We start from the raw sequence: 20708 nt of genomic DNA on the forward strand, positions 1-20708 counted from the left end.
CAGAAAGGTACTTTTCTACTTTTTTCCTTGCAGAATTCTAGGCAGAGTCTGGCGCTGGAGTTGGCTGTCATGTCCAAGTCTGTCAGCTTTTTTTGTTTGAAACAGCAAGGGTAAGATGAACTGCAGGGTAAGATGGGCTGTTTTTGAATACAATAGTCCAGTTATGATATCACTTCTTTTTTCCTTTTCTTTGGTTTTCTTCCTTTTTTTTTTTTTTTTTTTTTTTTTTTTTTTTTTTTTTTTTTTTTTTTTTTTTGCATTGACGTTGGAAGTTTGGCATAATATTTCATTTATATGAAGATGTGTTACCTTGCTGGACCAGTTCCTTAAATAATTCGATATAAACACTAAAATTTAACAGGAATAAAATAGTCCATCTTGCCTTCATTCCATTTTACCCAGGAGATTTAAAAGGAAGCATAGCGACCAATTTAACAAAAAATGATTTTTTTTTGTACAATGGTATAGTGGATGGTAAATTTTTTTCTTTGAAAACATGTTTCTGGATACTTCTAAAGGATCTTATGTAAAGTTTCTACAGTGAAGCTTGAAATAGTTTCTTTGACATCATTAGAAATTTCATTCCATTCAATTATAATGCTATGGAAAAAATCCATACATGCTCATTTATAATAAATATTTGTGGTTGCAAATTACACTGAATTTTTTTTTTTTCCTATTGTTAGTAATTAAGCACTAGAAGAGTATATGTGTTTAAATTTGTCTCACTAGACCTTAAATTAGCATTAATAATTCTTCAAATTATTATGTAATGTCTGTCTTCCCCTCCATTCTTTAGTGCCATGAGCAGGCAACTCCAGCAATGCATTATAATCTATCTTTACCTAGTTTATGCACAGTGGTCTAATACTTTCATTGCTGCTCTGTCAAATTAAGTGTGTGGCATAGCCACCCATGTTTATCTGAAATTGTGGGGCTAACTATAGAGATGGGAGATGTTATATTTTTAATCTAAACAGTCAAAAAAACTTATTTTATAGCAGTACAAATGGCAAAAGTCAAAAAAATATTTACAGTAGATTTAAGATTTTGTATTTCAGCTATGTAATACTTTCATCAATAGCTTATTTTTATTTACTCAAGTCAATTTTTACCAAATATTTTAATAATATTTATTTGGTGCCTTGAAGATAAACAACTGTATAAGTGTTTTAATATTAATATTCTCTTAGAGTCTCAGTCCAGTCAGGACTTTTTCCTGGAAAACCAGTTCAAGTAATGGCATTTTCAACATTGCTATATACATATTTATAATTTTTAAAAAGGCACTGATCATTGAATCTCCCATTCCTATATTTTGATTCCCACAGCTCCAAAAAGATCTGTCTTTATAAGTGTAATCAGTTCTTACTTTTCATTTCAGTTGTGTGTGTTTGTACAAGCAGTACATGTAAGCCTGTAGCTTAAAGATTTTTTTGCACAGTGATTCCATCTTCCCACTGTGGCAAAAAGTGCTGAACACTTATTAATTGTTTTCTGTGCTTTGGTTTCACCTTTCTCCCCTGGTTTTCGTCAGGTTCTGAGCTCATGCCCAAAGCCCTCTCCACCAGGATAGTGGGAGGCATTTGGTGGTTTTTCACACTTATCATCATTTCCTCGTACACTGCTAACCTAGCCGCCTTTCTGACAGTGGAACGTATGGAATCCCCTATTGACTCTGCTGATGATTTGGCCAAGCAGACAAAGATAGAGTATGGAGCAGTTGAAGATGGAGCAACCATGACTTTCTTCAAGGTAAGCTTTATATTCTATTTGAAAATATGCTGTAACCGGATTTTGGTGGGAAAGTTTGTGCACCTTGCTGAGGAGCAACAGCTAGGATTCCCAACTGCTCTCAAAAGCAACTGAAAAATCACTTTTTTGAGGATTTGCAAGATAGCAAAGGAATCAAATGCAAAATCTCTCGTGGGAAATAAAGGACAATTTCTCTGATGTTTTTGCCTAAAGAAATGAGTACATAGCAGTGGAGAAGGTGAAGAAAATGAACAATTTGCTCAGACAGGTCTTCCTTCTATAGCCCTGTAGAAGAGTGAGTTTTGTCGCATTAAGTGTTACAGTATCAGTTCAGTAACATTTTACTTAATTGTAGTCTTGGTTCAAGCAACTGGACTACACTAAGGATATTAGTGGCTGGACGGAGAAAAACGTTTTGGACTTTGTATTTCTGAGAAACTTTTCAATAAAATTTGGGGTCCATAGAAAAAAAATCAGATTATTCAGTTTTTCTATTCCTTTTAACCTGTTACCAAGATAATTCAGTTTAAAATATAGTGAAATATGCTGCTGGTTTACGGAGAAATTTTTCTTTTCTAGCTTCATCAAGCATTTAAATGAACTTAAATAAGAAGTACGCATGAAGGGAGAGAGGATGGTTTGTTCTATAACTCTTTGTGTCTGACAGCACAGGGGTGTCTCAGATCTTCCAAAGAGAGAGGAGTTTAACAATATTTGTCTGATCTTTGGTACATTTTAACTAGTATATTTTGGTTTTGAGTTATTATGCTATAAAACTTCGCAATGTCTGTCACACTGGCAATTGAGATCAGACAAACTGAGGCCAGAGGTAACGTAAACTGGTGTAGAATTTGAAGAGTGTATGCTCATTTTTCCTCTTCAGATTCAGAGACTACAAAGTTTGTTTAGATATCAAGGCTAAATAGTCACTATTTAATCTTAGGACCTTAGAGCCAATCACAGTGTACATGTAGTTTTAATTTTTAAAAAATAATTATAGGTCTTTCAGCTTCTGCTTGGAAATAAAAATTAATTCAAATTCAGTTTCTCAAAATGTTTTAGGCTGTTTAATACATTGGGAAGGTTCTGAGTGTTTTCCTTAGAATGCTTGTTGGAAAAGGAAGTGATGAATTTAGTAAAAATAACTAATCGAGGTCTTGACGTCAGGAAATATGTGAAGCAGTTAAAAGAAAAAAAAAATTAAAAGTTTAAAGACTGAGGTTTCTAAAAGAGTCAAAATGATTTATGTATTGGGACATAAAGAGATGAGACAAGGTATTTATTGAGTTACCAGGAAACACTACAGGGCTTTAATTTCATTTTTGTCTGGGAGAAAACTTTGAACTTGTTCTAATTCAGATTCAAACTGTGGAATCTAAAATAGTAGGAAGCAAGTTTAAATTAGCAGTGTCTTTCTTTCTGGTTGCCAGAAGCACTTTTTTCTGCAACTTCTTAATTTTTAGTTTTCCTTCTCCCTCTACTTAATTTTCTCTCTTATTCACTTTTTCCTTTTTTTGTATGCACATAATCTGTGGGGGTTTTAAGCACACAGAGACTATCTTTCTCTGGATGTTTTTCCCCTCTGCATATTAATATACTGCTCCCTTTTCTGCACAACTCTTTGTCTCTGCTCTTTCTTGTTCTGTTTCTATTTATCTAGATATGTTTTGTGTTTCTCTTGTATATTGTATCCAAGAACTAGAGAGAACTCACTTATAATGAAAAAGTAATTGCACATCCTGCATATTTTTGTCTACAGTTGAAATAACTTAGACATACACAACAGTTATGGTGTCAGATCACATAATTTGGTATTGCTTTTTGCACATTAATGAATTCTCCTTCTTCACTATGAATGAAAAGAGAAATCAGAACAAAACACAGGATTTCTTTATTCAGTGGATTTATTTTAGATCAAATTAAGGTTTATTCTGTTGAACAAACATATTTTCTGGTTTTTATGTGTGAACAGATCATGGTTAGTAAGTGTTTTCTGACATGAAAATGCCCCGATAGTTAAGAGCTTCTGTTTCAGCTACCAAACAAATGATTCCAAATAATTTTCTGATATTTACTATCTTATCTAGTAATATGTAAATTATTGGTATTATTTACCTAATGAAATTGATCCAAATTTATGCGTTAGAAATAGCTACAGCTGTTCTTGTAGTTCAGCCAATAAGTGAAAATCACGCTCAAAAAGAAAAGTAAATGAAAACTATACAATCTCATTTGATTCATTCAATATCTGAAGCAACTTCCAGGTGGAAATTAGAGTTTGCTTGATGTAAGTGCTATTGACTAGAGCTACCTGTGTAAAGAATACAATCTAACTAAATATATATTATATGAAATATATACCGAAATATTTGTACACAGTCTATCTGTTACAGTAAACTTTCTGGTAAAATTAGGTATTTTTACCCAGTGAAGTTTTTAGAAAACAGAATACTATAGCTCTGCTCAACATAGTATGCTTGTATTTCTGTGTTTTCAAAATATAATTCTATTTTGCATAAGCAATTTGCATCAGAAATGTATTTTCCTTACATGAAGAAAATGAAAATGCAAGAAAATATTTTAAAATAAGACTATAAGTGGAATTGTCTTTAAAGGTACCATTGGACTTCAACAGCTCAGAGATACTACTACTAAATAGTAATATAAAAAGCACTTAAGAAACGGAAACTGATAAAGGAAGACAAAAGCTATCAGAAAAATATATTTGACAGAAAAGACACTATATGTACATAATATAGAAAAGCAGAGGTAGTACAGAAAAGACAGAAGTTGCATACATTTACTGCATTGTGTATAAAAAAAAAAAACACCAAAAAAACCCCAAAACAAACAAAAAAAACCCACCAAAAAACAAACAACCAGGATAAATAGTCACATTTTAAATTCCTTTCAGAATACTTTCTGTTTTATCAGCAAGCTAAAGGAGGGTTTTAAATGGTATATATTATATTCTCTGATGTACAGACAAGTGAATATCAAGTAGGAAGAAACACTGCCTTTTTATATGACATTAGGGAAAATATTAATGAATTATTGTGTCCTCTTCTGGTGACCACACTTTGAAAATATGTTTAAAATTGGAAAGAGTTCATTAAAGGTGAAAGGATGACTGTAGGTCTGGAAATAAGCATTGTAGTTAGATGTTGGTCTGTTTAATCTGCTGAAGAGAAGGTTAAGAGGTGACTTGATCATCGTCTGTAAGTGCCTTAATGGGAATGAGACTTTTGGCAGGAGATGACTGTTTAATCTAGCAGAAAAAGGCATAATGAGATCCAGTGTTTCAAAGATTAAGTTAGGCAAATTCAGACTAGAAATAAGGTGCATATTTTTAAGAGTGAGAGCAATTAACCACCGGTACAACTTATCTAGGAGTAGGCTGGATTCATCCATCACATGCAGCCATTGTGAGGAAAATAGATACAGCATAGCCCTAACCCATTATGCTTTTGATTTAGAGGCTACTCAATGAAATAGATAGACTTCATTATACAGGAGCTCAGATTAGATTTTAGTAGTCCACTCCTACTTCAAAAATCTGTGTATGAGTATGAGTTCTGCGGGAGGTTGATTGAGAGGATAAATTTATCATCTGTGTATATGTTTTTCCTTAGCTGCTTTGTCTTGTTTTAATAAGAGTGGATTGAGTAAAACAGTGGCATTATGTTACAACAAGAAATGAAGGCACCAGATGGTTTCCTAATGTTAAATGAAATTATCATATCTTGGTAATAGTTATTAGTTCCAATCACAGCGAGGCTTGGTAGCTGCCCATGAGACTGACAGTAATTTCTGCATAAATTATCTCTATAGCAGTCCATTGAATTCTTAAAAAAACTTTGGAACCTTGCCAAAATTGTGTGGTGCTAAAACAAAAGTGGAGAGGTTTTTGAAAGAGAACCTAAATGGGAATCAGACAAAAACCCAAACTGCTAGATTAAAAACTGATAAAGTTAAAATCTTGGAGAACACAGGGAATATACATTGAAAATCCTGTTACCCCTGTAAGTCAAAAGTCCCTGTGAAATAGCTTAGATGAAAAAAGACAATGTTGTCTCTGGAGGTTTTTTATGTTCTCCAGATCATTGTATGTCTTCTCATGGTCTGAGAAACAGTGTCACGTACAAGTCTTTTTAGAAACCAGAAAGTGAAGGAGATTTTCAATGATGTCTTAAGATCTTATCTAGTCTGAGCATGGAAATAGTTTTACAAGTCTGTTACATGCCTGGTTGATCTGGTGGGCCATTTCATTTCGAACAACAAAGAAAACCTTAGTGTTATCCAAGAATTAGAAGGCATGTGAAAGTAATTTCTAAGCCATATGTGCTGGTAGGCTTGTAGTTTTCACTCCTGATACACATTTTGGAGTTCCTCAAATTGTGGAGTTTTTGTTAGTTATGAACTTCTCTTCCTTTCTCTTGGCTGTTTTTGTCACTGTTGATCTTTTTCAGGTCTCAGAAGCCTGACTTTCCTGTTTGGAATTAAATAAAAACCATTTGTTATTTTCATGAAAAGTACTTATTTCACATTAGCTGTTCTTGGATAAAAAGCTCGGACTTTTATTTGTCTCAGATTTCTGTGGTCTTTCAGTCTGTTTCTCAAAATCTCAGTGTCTGTTTTCTTGCTGAATGACGGTTCTGAAATTGAGAACAATGTTAATTCCACTCTACTTGTATTTGTACAACAGTTCTCTGTCCTCACACACAAACTATTGCAGCACATATGCTTATATGTGGTCTATGATTTTAAGATTTTTTTTTTTTTGTGAACTTGCTGTGTACTTTCATTTTTCTCATAATTCTTCATATCTGTACCTTTCAATGTCAGATTCTTTTTCTTTCTATGTTTTTGTACAGTGCCATGCACACTGGAACTTTTCTTATGGTTGCTAGGCATTTACATAACAAATAGTATAAAACAAAGTATTTTTTCATTCTGTAATAGCAGTAGATTAGTGTCATTACTTCTGCATCATAAATTAAATGTCTTCTCAGCTCTCTGTGAGAGTTGTATGTTTTATATCCTTGATTTGCTGATAAGGAAGCTGAAGCACTAAAAGGGAAGGCACCTTTTTCAAGATCATTTGGTGAAAGGCAGACAGGGAACTAATTCAGGAAAGCTGACTCACACACCTTAGAATTATCTGATAGACTATTCTATTTAATATTTATATTTACCAGTTTCTTTCCTTTTCTTTGTCAGGACCCATTTTTATACCCCAGTTCTACTTTTCTACAGGATCTTCTATTTCTTCCCACACTGCTTTTTCTCCACAAAGATCCATGCTGCTGACCTTTCTCAGTTTCCCTTTCTCCTTCGTCTTTTACTCTAGCAGTTTTGTTAGTACCTCCCTCAGGAAATTCTGGGGGGCAAAAATCCAGTGCTTAATGTCTATCTTCCTCTTCCAAATACTCAGCCTATTGCTAAAGGAAATAATATGAAGCTCTACCTATACATTGCAAAATCTCAGAAATAGCCTCTTAAGGCTGAAAGAAGCAGTTGTAGGGGATTTTTTTTTCCACTGCTTGCAACTGCAGTACAAGTGACAGATCCCCTGACATAAATGAAAGAAAACCGGCAAGAATAAAGGTATGAATGCCATTAAATTGTCATGAGTGCTGTTGCATTGAAATACATAAAGCCAGTATAACTTCAGTGATATTTTCAAACGTGGGTTTGAACATTGTAATATACAAATGACATTTATCTGTTTAACAAATAAGTATGCATGTACATGCACATGGGCATATACACACATAGAACTTTTAGTTGTATGCTGCTAATAAAACATTATGAAGTTTAGCAGTGTGTATCAATTATCTGGTGGACTTGTTGCAAGTCAAACATGAAAGAAATGTCACTTCTGAGCTTCTCAAATATCCACTGACTGACAATGACTAATGGAAAACAATTTTTTGAGTCCCAGCCTCCATGTGCTGATCTGGATAATGCTTAAAAAGTAATTGGTAGCAGATACCACAGACACATATCCAGTTTGCTTGAATATTATTTCACTTTATAGATAAGTTGTATTTGAATGTAACAAATACAGATTTGTTCTTATGCATAAAAGCAAGTGGCACTTTTGACTAAAAAGGGAATTGAGTACAAGTAACGTAATCTGGTTTGTTTTGGTTATTTTTTTCTTCTTTTTCATCATCATAGTTTGGATCTGTCTTCTAGAAACACAAATAGTTGAAATGCACGATTTCCCTTTTCCCTTCATACACTTACAAGAACAGAATGTAAAATGACAGAATCTGTGAGAATGGGATATGTTTTGTCCAGAGACCTCACTGTGTTCTATTTATTTCTTTAAAAGATCATGGAATCTAGGTAGAGGTAGGTAGGTTAGATGATGCATTAACACAGACTATAACAAGAGCAGGAGTGCATTTGAATTCTAATTAGAAGAAATTCAGATAAATTTGCTACCATTAAGTTCTCTGAACTGTCTTTCTTCTGAATCTGTGGGCAGAAAGCAGAGCCAATTCACATGAAGGGCATCATTTCAACCAACTCTCTAGGTACTGGTACAAAGTGACTGAAATGTTTTTGTACTGTCTTGACCCTTCCTTCCTCTCTGGGGTTGTCAGAGCCATTACTGTTCCTGCAGTAAATAAGAGCATATGTTTGGCTGCCTGTTGCATCTCAGTGCTGAGGTGTGAAACTAAAAATAGGTGGAATGTGGTTGAAATCCACTGTATTTCCACCCTTGCCTTTGTCCATGTCTGTGCCTTTTCCCTTCCCTTTCCCCATTCCCAGTTCCTCATTACTTATACACTTTTCCTCTGTTCCTACATTATGGGCTGAAAAAGATGAGCACAAGGAGTAGTCAACTTTTCATTTCTGCAGAGATTTATACTGCATTATGCCATATACCCAGAAAGTAAGCTGCTGGATAACATGTGGTATTCATGAATAATTATGCTCCAGAATCACAAGATTCATATTTATCTTTTACGCCTCTGTCCAGCTACAGATCTTAGAAACTGATGAAACAAGTACAAATATTTTTTGTGGTCCTCTCAAGGTAATAAACATAACTTTCCAGTGAAAACAAGCTTAGTCATCCACAATAATTAAAATACTGAGTTACATAGTTAACATATGAATTGGGTGTCCACTAGATATTTTTGAAATGAAGACAAAGAGAGACATAAAAAAAAAATTAAAAGTTGGCATTAGGAAAATTCTTCTGTCTTTGAACCAACTAATATTTTGCACAGCTCAGTATCTGTTTCTGTCTTACCCCAAATATTCATAGGGGAAAAGTTTATGCTGATTTCCCCACAGATCTCTCAGGTGGAATAAACTATGTAACCTGTGGTTCCATCTGGTTTTCCTGTTCCATAAGTATTTCTCAGTGTGAATATAATGTATGGTTAGAATGAACATACCAGCAAGAAGCTGACATTTTTATTATTATTCAAAATTGCATCTGAAAACAACATGCATTAGTTAATGTACATGCATTAATGATCCATACTGTAGGTGTCTGATGGAGATTCTCTGTATAAAGCTGTTTTTTCTGAGTATATAACATATGGTAAAACATAACAAGATCTAATTGCCACTCAGATAGAAATATAGGATACAAGAAATCAGAGCCCAGAGGGGGAAAAAATAATTACTAATTAACTGTACATTTGTCTGTAGGAAGTCAAGCCTGTTGATATACAAATATAATCCAGACCACACTTTGGGTCTTAATTTGTGTCAGGATTTTTTACAGAAAAGACAAGAATTTCTACCAAGTGTAGCTGATTCAGTGGAATGCTATATTCTAAATACTTGTAAAATAATTTTGTAGTTAAGAGAAACCCCTTCTGTCTTTTTTTTTTTTTTTTTTTTTTTTTTTTTTTTTTTTTTTTTTGAGAATATATAGTCATGCTACCAAAGACAAGGAAAGTAGGGCCTTTTTCCTTTCAAGTCAGATGGACATTAATCACTGCAAATTGTTTCTGGTCATATCTCTCAAGATCTTCTGTGTTGTGGTTTTTATTGGGGATCAATTTAAGCCATTCTAACTATGAATAGTCCGACTTCTCCTGCCTTCAAACTCAACCTCTGTTGGTTCAATTGAAAATGAATCTGTGTTACATGTTTACTTTTCAGTTGTGAAGAAAGCTGTTCTGACTGCTAGAATTCTAGAACTGATGCAAGGGTAGAAGAGGGTGTCCCTTTCCCTGGAAGGGCAATCTTATATCACCCTGCTAAATGTGAAAGCCTTTGGGAATGCACACTCTTTGGGAATTGAGTTCTGTTGCGTAGGCATTTGGAGATGTGAGGATGAGAAAATTGACAGCAATGTAGTTGCTGCTACTTTCAGAATGTATGATGTCCTTATGTACTATTGTAGGTTTTTTCTTAACTCGTAAGGCATTTTGTTTCCTTTCTCTCACCTGATGCACTTCACTTTCTGGCCTCTTCGGGGCCTGTAATGGCACTGCTGACAGTAAGAGAATGACTGAACTCCGGGTTATGATCATTGATTTTGCTGCAAGCCTTTTTCCTCAGAAATGAATAGCCTAATTGTTATCTAACCTTATAACATTTCTCTCCTCCTCCTGATGCTTTTCCCTGGGAGGCAGGGTAAGAATCCCCTCTCCCCTCTCCCCTCTCCCTTCTCCCCTCTCTCCCTTCCCCATTTACCTTTTTAGCTTTTTTTTTCTTTATGTCTGTTTTTAGATCATGAACAAGGTGAGAAAAGGTACTGAATTAGATCATAGAGAATCCTTCAACTGCAAACAGTATTCTGTATAAAAGAGAGATTTCAGAGTTAAGGTTTGTTTAGGAAGTTAAGAGTACGTCTGAGAAAGTTTTTAACTGGAAAAAAAAAAAAAAAAAAAAAAAAAAAGTCTTGCTCTTCAAAGCAAATAGAACTATCATTAAGTAGCCATGTAAAGTTTGCAGATTTGATCTATGACTCATCCTGGGAATGTGATTCAGAAACAACTCTCCAGAATCTCCTCAGCTGGTTTTGTGTGACAGCCTTCAGTGTTGAGTTCCTGCCTGCTGAAGCAGCCTGAAAGACTCTATTCGTTAACAGAGGTGAACACTCAGTTCCACATTGTCAGTGTCATATGATACTACTGAGATGTTATCCAACCGCACTAGCACTACTTTGTGTAGGGAAATATTTCCAGTGCCAGAATTGCCCTGGACACACCTGAAGTCATATTATACTGATTAATTCCTTCTCCAAAATTATTCATTGATCCAAACAGAATGTTTGTTGAGATTGTTGAATCATTTTTTTTGCAATACACCTATGGTAATAATGATATATATGTTATATTGGATTTGGATGCCTTTTAAGCATGTTTCAACGTTCATGCATTAACTGAACTTGTATTTAATGAATTAAAGATCCTAAATCTGTACAATATAAAGATTTATTAAAAAAAACCCACAAAACAAACAAACAAAAAAACCCAAACCCACAAAAAACCAAACAAGAATAACTAAACTATGCTTTAGAATCATGGAATCATAGAATCATTTAGGTTGGAAAAGACCCTTAAGATCATTGAGTCCAACTGTTAACCTAACAGTACCAAGTCTACCATTGAACCATGTCCCTAAGAACTGCATCTACCCACCTTTTAAACACCTACATGGATGGTGACTCTACCACTTCCCTGGGCAGCCTGTTCTAATGTTTGACAACCCTTTTGGTGCAGAAAGTTTTCCTAATATCCAACCTAATCCTCCCCTGGTGCAACCTGAGGCCATTTCCTCTCATTTTATTAAAGACAGACACCCACCTCACTATAACATTGTTTTAGGTAGTCATAGAGAATGATAAAATCTCCCCTCAGCCTCCTTTTCTCCATGCCAAATCACCCCAGTTCCATCAGCCACTCCTCGTAAGACTTGTGCTCTAGACCCTTCATCATCTTTGTTGCTCTTCTTTGGACAAATTCTAATACCTGAATGTTTTTCCTGTAGCGAGGGGCCCAAAATTGAATGTGGCATTTGAGGTGTGGCCTCACTAGTGCTGAGTACAGGAGGATGATCACTTCATTAGTCCTGCTGACCATACTATTTCTGATACAAGCCAGCATCCTATTGGCCTTCTTGGCCACCTGGGCACACTGCCCGCTCATATTCAGCTGGCTGTCAATCAACACCCCCAGGTCTTTTGTTTCCAGGCAGCTTTCCAGCCACTCTTCCCCAGGCCTGTAGTGTTGCATGGGCTTGTTGTGACACAAGTGCAGGTTCTGGCACTGAGACTTTTGGAACCTCTGTCCTGGTTTTGACCAGGATGGAGTTAATTTTCATTGGAGTATTTCATACCATGTGATGTCATGCCCAGGTGGGTGGTCTCTCTCTCTCTCTCTTTCTCTCTCTCTCTCTCCTTTCAATGGGGGCTTGCATGAGTGCCATCTGCCTGTGGGTCGGAATTGTTGGGGGGGCGGCAGTCGTTGCGTTTGGTAAGCCACTGCTGCATTTTACCCGTTTTCTTTTTGAACTCATTATTGTCACTGTTGTCCTCTTGTTATATTTAGTAAATGCTTTCTTTTTATTCAACCCACAAATTCTCTTCTTTTGTCTCTCCCCTATCTTATGAGAGGGGGGAGGGGGAGGTGAAAGGCTGGCCATGTGCTGTCTGGCTGCTGGCTGAGTTCAAACCTCCACAGCCTCATACAGCTGACCTTGGCCCATCCATACAACCTGTCCAAATCCTTCTGTAGAGACTACCTACCCTCAAGCAGATCATTTCCACCCAGCTTGATATTGTCTGCAAACTTACTGAGGGTGCACTCGATCCCCTCATCCAGATCATTCATAAAATATTAAACAGAACTGGCCCCAATACTGAGCTCTGGGGAACACCACTTGTGACCAGCCATCAACTGGATTTAACTCCATTCACTACAACCCTTTGGGCCTGGCCATTCACCCAGTTTTTTACCCATCAAAGAATACACCTATCCAAGCCATTAGCGGCCAGCTCTCTATGATCGGAGTAGCCTATTGATGCCACTGCCATGAACATGTTGGACTAAAAATAAGTAATATATTTTCTTAGCATTTTTTAATTTGTTCAGATATGGCATGTAATCTTTCAATTTACTTATCAATTTATTATATAGGAAAATGCGGGAGTGGTATTTTTTTCACATCTTAAAAGCTGAGGCAGTCACTCATGCTCCTTTATGCTGAGTTTGAGTTCTCAAAATAGGTATTTAATGTAATTGCCAACCAAAATTCAGGTAAGTTATGTGAATTTTGTTCTAAATCATTATGATCTGATGAGAGATTTTATTATATTAATACAAACCAGTAGTAAGCTATTATTTCTAGTTATAAACTAGACATTGTGAAAATTAACAAAGGGTGTAGTATTGCTTATGTTAAAATATTTGTATTTGAGTAGTCTATCTTTCCATTTGAGAACTGAAATCAGATTCCCCTCAATGAGCTATAAAATACAGCAAATATCCTGGAGGCCTTTGAAGACTTGCTGTTTTCCATCTTTGAAGAACTCTTTATTTTCTTGTGCAACAGAAGCACAGTGGTAAGATAAAAACCATTTCTGTTGCTTCTACTCTCTTTCTGTTTCTCTGTCTTTATTTTTTTAATTTTTTTTATACAAGAGACACTTACTTTCCTTGGTTTACAAGGAATCTTCCAAAACTCTTAGGAAGCTTCTATATGAAATGTCTGATAGAAGATTCATGTACTCTTTCGTATTTCCACTTTCTGAAAAGGAAAGCACATTCCTAAAGAACTCTGTGAAGAAGGAAGACTAGCACCAAACATTTTCCATGATTTGCTGGAAGGAAAACTAGCACCAAACATTTTCCATGATTTGCTGGAAAGGCTCTCTAGCTCTTCTTTCACCATTTCACCTTATATGGCAAAGAAGCTCTGACAATAGTTTCTTTGATGCTAAAAGTTCTATCTAAGCCTATTCAGGTAGTTCTCATTAAAGTGTATCTTTATTCAGGCTGAATTGCTGATGAATTTGCTTGGATTGAACAAAACTAATATTTCCTTAATTTATCTTATGGCTATATCTAGTATTTCTAAAGCAGTTTTTGTTCTTTGAAGTACAGAGATGCTGAGCATAGTTCATTATAGACATGCAATTCAACAATGGTACTCTAGTCAGGGATTTGGCTACCCATAAAATCAGAAGTTGACAGAGGAAATACTGAAATTTCAGTTATAGCTTCTTCTTCCAGTCATAGGTACCTCTCATAAGAAATTTATTTTCTGAAATTAAGGAGATTTTTTTATGTACAACCTGTTCATAATGAAGATTTGACTGTCTTAGTGACTTTCTTTAAATAGGAAAAGGTGAAAGGAGGATTGAAAGTATTATGCTCATCTCATAAGCAGTATTGAGACCATTATTTCTTACATTTTTATTGAGTCAATAATGGATTTCTGGATTTACTTCCAAGATAGAGCTTGATTTCTAAATATGTTAAATACATTTCTTAACACTTGCAAAAAACATTAATACTCTTGGGCTTAATCTTCAGGTCTTCAACTTTCCTTTCAGAAATATAGAATTACTTTGAATCTCTAACTTTTAGTGGAATAACTCTAACCACAAAATCACCAGAACCAAAAAATGTTGCAGTTGTAATATTGTGTGATTTGAGATGTTTTTTGTTATCTTTACATTTGTTGACATTAGTGATAAAATCAAGTCATTAAAAGTCTCTCGTTAATATATATTTCTCATTCAAATTTTATTGTTCTATTTTCTTGCAATCTATTGCATCACACAAACCCTATTTTAATTATTATTCCTTTATAGATATGACTTGTAAAATGAAGTGTGGTATCCCTAAAATGATAATGAATAAAACCAGGAATAGATTGTGCTCCTGAAGTTTCTCAAAATGTGTAGAGTAGGACTGTACTATCAATAGAGTAGTAAATGTTAAATTTACCAATTGCTTGGTAAATTGGTGGATTAGTTGATGAGAGAATGTATTGGGAAGACATAATAAGATCCTGTGTCTCAAAGCTTTCTTTTACTAGGAAAGACATAGTTTTTGAAACATGTAGGGAACTTTTCTCCTCACTCCAAAATGTAGATATCTGTTTTCATCTCAAGTAGTCATCTAGATGCCTTTTACTGGCACTGGAAAGGAACTGAAAGGCACCAGAAAGCACTTCTTCCATATTACCTTAAGTAACTGCCCTAGAAGAACAGTGTTCTCCAGAGTTATAGAACTTTTCCCATTTACTGTAGAGAAGCTTAGATTAGTACCTTGGTCTAGATGCTTAAGTGTAGGTGGTTACAACTATGCAAGATGAATCTTAAAAAATTTTTAGTCACTATTTAAGCACTAGGTAATTTCCATACAAGTATAAACTGCAGTATGACTGTATGCAAAATAATTAATTTTACAATGAATAATATGAATGATTCTAATTTTATAATAAACCTGACTGATTTAACTAGCACTGTGGGGATATTTGTCTTATTTTAGATTATTAGTTTAAAGACTGTGAGGAGTTTACTTTCTTACATGTTGGCACTGAAATAAACACAAAAAACAAAGAGAAAAATCTCTTTCAAATCATAGAAAAAGTTCACATTTTGTCTTACAGTCTGATTAGGACTGTGGCCAAAATTCTGGTCTGTGTTTATAAACGTAATATTTAAAAAGAGTGAACCAGTCACAAGGAGTGTTCCTAAAAGTAAGTCAGTGATTGCAAAGCTTGTCTTTCAAAAAAAAGTAAAAATAACAAACAATAAACACAATTCACCATTTTGCTTTGCTCATGTGACTTCATATGCTTGATCATATTAGAGGTTGAGTATATTTATTCTTCACCATCAGTGCAGATGTTGCTGTGTCATCTGCTTGTCACTTTTTTTACATTTATGAGCCCAATTAAATTTTTAAAAATTAAATTAGGGAGACAGGTGCAGGCTCTTGAGGTGTGCACCAGTAATGTATTTGCATCGTTTGCATATTTTTTTGGAAGTATGTCGTAATCTTGACATATTCTGTGGCAGAATTTTTATGGAAACTTAAATGGTACCGTTCAGCAAATTGTGTCAAATGAATTATTAAAGCTCAGTAGGTGTTAATTGAGAAATGATGAAACATCTGAGGATATATACAGTTTGCCATTTCTAAAACCACTTAAAGCTCCAAACATTTTTTTGTTGTCATCCTCTAGGCTAGTGTTGGGGTTTCCAAAACTGTGACATGGTTTAATTTACAACTGTTAGAATAACTCTTAAGGCACTTGGAGCAAAGGGACCTATTGTTTGAAGTTTTTTGTTTGCTTGCTTGTTTTTCCTGGTTTAAAAAAGAATATCAAGAATAAGCAAACAAAAGTATTGGCATAGTAAATTTTTAGAATGGAAAACATCTTTAAGCCTGAAGATGACAACACTGTTGTTATTGAATTGTATAGTCAAGTTCTATTCACATGTTTGTGTTTCTGCATGCATATGGGAGATTAGTAGGCAGACACAGCAAAACTAAAAAACTTGTTTACAGAAAAAATAAAATTTGCCCACATCCAGAACAAACTGTACCATCCAACAGATTCTGAATCATTGACTCTCTTTTGCAAATTTTATTTTCCTTTACTTTTTGGCTTCTTCAGGGCTAACCAAAAGTTAAAGCTATTATTTTGGGGTGGAGCACAGATATCATTTGGGAGGTTATTCCTTAGGACAGGACTAAACTGTACCAGGTCCCATGCTAAGAGATAGTAAGGACAATTATGGGCCTCTGTCCTGACCCTGTTTTTTTAATTATAACAGGTGAATCAACAGTCTTGGTTTGGATATGTTAGTGAGAATCTTTAGCAGTTTTTCTAAAATATTGCCAGTAGAAATAATTATGTCTGATTCTACTACTTAGCAGAAGAGCTAGCTGAAGAGGTGAATACTTTTTTTTGTTTCTGTCCTGCTCATAAATATTTTTTTTTCTTCATTGTATTGGTTCAACTTAAAGAAAATCAATTGTGCTGGGAGTAACCTATTGAAGTATTTGTAGAACTTGAAAATCCTAAAATGGAACTATATCCTTATATCTTCTTTCTATTCTTCCTTCATAAATAACTTCACATTGATTTTAGTAGGTATTACGTGTTTCAATATCTTTGTGAATCTAGGTTTAAAGACATACAAAATAGAGGGGGAAATAATAATAATAAAAAAAAAAAAGTGCAGCTAATTCCAAGTAAGACTATACACAGAAAAAATTATGGCCCTTAAAGCTTAAAGACTCTGAAGTTTCACCCCCCACCCCCCTCAAAAAAAAAAAAAAAAAAAAAAAAAAAAAAGAAGAAAATAAGCTACATGTTACACATCCAGAGGCTTGTACTTGGGAAAAGACAAAGAAAAATGTAAACACAACATTAATGGTTTAACAGTTTCCATCTGTTTGAAATAAAAATATTATATTTGATCTTTAATTTAAACATGATGTGCTTTTCTTTTTGTCATGCTGGTGTTTCCCACAGTATTATAAATGAGGACTACTAGACAATTGATATTACTTACCATTTTAATTTCAAATTAAATATTTCATTAATATGACATGTGACAAGAAGAAATAATTTCATTTTACTTGAAAAAAGAATATTTGATATCTTTGTACTCAAGGACAGCAAAGTAAACATAGTCTTTGTTCTCATATTCTCTAACATGCATTACTGATTTGTAAATATATGTTTGGATCATATTTTAAGTGATGACTAATTTCAAGCTTATTTCCATAATGAACATCATGTATTTTGAGATGGATTTTTAAAGTGGGACCCAGAATGACTCCTCATTTGCTTAAAAAATTCAAAACCAGACCTACTTTGCATAATTTTACATAGGCAATGGTTCAGTATAAAAGGAACAAACGCTCTTCTTCTCCACATAAACACATATAAATGATGACTACATGTTTGTCTGCATAATTTGCACACAGCATTTCCCCTGAAGGTATAGGAAACACACTGCTATTTTACTGCACTCCTTTTGTTGAAGAGGAAGTGGTGTCATTGAATAGAATTGCCTCATCAGACACTCTACAAAGTGCCAAGTTGTAGCAATCAATAGGGAAATAGCAGATGTGAAGGTTAGCTGGCATCAAAGAATATGAGTGGAAGACTTTCCTATGGGAAAGAAAGTGCTTCATTACACTTTGTCTATACTAAGAATATTGGTTCTATCAAGCTTTCAGAAAATTAGAATATGATGGCTTTCATGACTCCAGCTCTGAAAGAGTCACTTTAACAATGGTTAAAAAGTTAGATAGATACCCATCTGGGGAACTGCACTAAGTGATTAGGATTTTATTAGTTTTAAACTGGAATGTTGCAATTTCTTCTCTCTGTGAAGAAAGCAGATCCAGTGCAATGACTAGGACAAGAATTGGCTCCCTCGGTGATTACTGTATTGTAGATGAGTGTAAATGCTGCTTTTGGATCATGTTCACAGGAAACAAACAACATGTTATAATTTCTCTAGAGCATAAATATTTAAGACTTGTTGAGAAAGTTCCTTGTTTTGAGACGATGTGGGGTTGGTTTTTTGTTTGTTTGGTGTTTTTTGTTTTTATTTTGTTTTTTTCTGAACAGTATAAGCAACTCAATGTTTGACCACACAGGAACTGCTGCAAAAAAAATGAGTTTCAATACATCAATCAAGTGTATGCTCTTTAGAGAGACTGTCCTACAGGGAATAGCAGAACTGGAGAGTCAGTAAACAGAGTGATGTTGAGCTGGCAACTCAGTGGATCATAGATAGTATTTGTCAGTATGAGAGAGCTTACAGTTGCTGATTGCATTCAAATGTTTTTCAGAGCAAGCTGTAAAAAGGAGCAGGTGTTAGTGAGGATAGAATACTTGGAGGGAAATAGTCACTGACAGACTTTTTGGTTCCATTCACTTTGAAAACTTGTGAGATACTTTATTTTCAAGAAGGTGAATTAGAGATTTTGTGTGCTTGAGACTGAACATAGGGTGTTTTTGCCTTAAAAGCCCAACTCCTTAATCATATATCTTTCTCTAAGAATACCTCTATTTACAGGGATGTATACATGTTTCTTATAAAACATTGAAGCAATTTTCTCACCTCAAAGATTTTTAAATTAAAATACTGCTTAATGGAAGTTCTGCCCCTAGTGCGCTCAATAAATATTGAGAACAAATTATATTTATTGGCAATGTGAAGGAGGAGTCAGCATTAGTTATCTAAAAGCACCTTTCTCACTGAAATCCAGCACGATTGTAAACTAGTTGTTCCTGGACCTTGATCTCTGTTCACACTAATGAAAAAATAAATGCACTAGAGCACACACTGAATCAAAGATTGTAGTGACAGTTTAGATATTTCGTGTCAGAATGGAATCTGATTTGCTGAGTACGCTGCAGTGCTTCAGCTTCCTGTGCCTTCAAAGTTCACAACAAGGAGGAGAGCTGAGGACTTTGACATTAAGAGCTTAAATGAATATCACATGGTATCTGTCAAGATTGTTATTTCATTTTAGACTGCTATGCAATGATGTTTACAAGCAAGTTGCTTCTGCTTTCGGTGCTCACTGATATGTCTGGTGACAAGAGAAAGTTTTGTTGCCTTTGGCTTTAAAGTGAAGCTGAGGCATTCCTGTCATGCAGTAGCCCAAGACCAAATATTTTGTACTTCAATAAACATATCCAAAAGCATCATAAAAATCCGTTAAATTATCTCCTGTCTTTTTGCATTTTTGCTGCTTTTGAACAGCAGTTTTTCAAAGCAAGCAAAGCAGAGATAGCAATAAATTTAGAGCTCTGTCTAACATGTGAAGTCTTTTACAACTTGGACTTTATTAGTCTCTTATTTTAGGTACCAAATCTGTATTCATAATGGAGAAAGTAACCTTATTTAGACTGAACATTTAAACATTCATGGCTGACATCTTCATCCTTCTTAGTCTGAGTGAACATGGACAAACCTTTAATAATATTGCTGTATTTACAATGCTTCTGTACTCGCTCAGAAGCAATGACACACTCTTTCAGCCAACCATATTTCCTACATGCAATGAGATTCAGGGTCAAGTTTGCCTGTAATTTAGATGACCTATAAATGAGTACTCTGACAGCTATTCAGCTGGTCTAAAATCTGTTCCTTTAATCAAAATTGCTTTAGAAGTTTAATGACCCTCTCTTGCATATTTTTAGTTCACTTATATATCTTTCAGAAAAAGCACTGAGTATTGTAGTTTTCACAGTGGGAAAATATGGTGTGAATACACAAAATATGGAGCGTGTTCTCTAATTGTGTCTGCATAAATCCCATTAAAATTAGCATTTTGCAAGCTATCATAAGAGAAAAAAAGGAAGATGCCTATAGACCAAGATTAGTGTCAATATTCGATTGTCATTATAGGTAGGAATCTTGTTTATTAAATATTGCAGTTTAGCTAATTAGACTATAAAAACTGTATTATTTTTAATTGTAGGTCTCCTGACAGTTTTCTGAAAACCACGAGCAATTTAATTGGTTACCAAAACAATAAAGTCAAAAGAATTAAGCTAAACTTCTTTTCCTCAGGAACTACATTGTAGTGATGCAGTAAAACATAAGGAATAGAGCTGCTTCAAAGCTCAGCTGCAGGAAACCTATTAAAACATGGATGCAACCAGGTAGCATGAAGAAAAATGCTTATCAGAAGAATCTGATTCTGTAGTTAGTGTAGGATAACTTTTTATCATAATCCTAAATCTAAGAAATATTTTTTTCATAATCTCTTGTGTTAGCAAAATTGTTGTATCAGGTAGAACTTTGTACACTTAAATAAGGACAGTGGTTGTATTGCTGCCTTTTAAGCCCTGAACTTTGTATCCTTATGCAACTAATCCCAGTAAATTGTGATGAAAGTTTCTAGCCAAATAGATGGGTATTAGATCAGATCATTAATTTGCAACTACAGCCTTCTATGTAGAGTTACCAAAACCTC

The 20708-nt window shown here is 34.6% G+C and overlaps 1 protein-coding gene across 6 annotated transcripts in view; it reads left to right on the forward strand.

Moving 5' to 3' along the window:
- The window catches only part of GRIK2 (glutamate ionotropic receptor kainate type subunit 2), a 442240-nt gene that overhangs the window by 343938 nt on the left and 77594 nt on the right, over positions 1-20708 (forward strand). For 5 of the 6 annotated variants that reach the window (XM_026844286.1, XM_026844289.1, XM_026844288.1 and 2 more), the window contains one exon: positions 1538-1755. In XM_026844286.1, the coding sequence (XP_026700087.1) occupies positions 1538-1755 (218 nt within the window). Of the gene's footprint in view, positions 1-1537; positions 1756-20708 lie in introns of those variants that run through there. The other variant, XM_026844292.1, reaches the window with a different exon arrangement.

The sequence above is a fragment of the Athene cunicularia genome (genome assembly GCF_003259725.1).
Source record: "Athene cunicularia isolate RWA chromosome 3 unlocalized genomic scaffold, athCun1 chr3_part1, whole genome shotgun sequence".
NCBI classification, from domain to species: domain Eukaryota; kingdom Metazoa; phylum Chordata; class Aves; order Strigiformes; family Strigidae; genus Athene; species Athene cunicularia.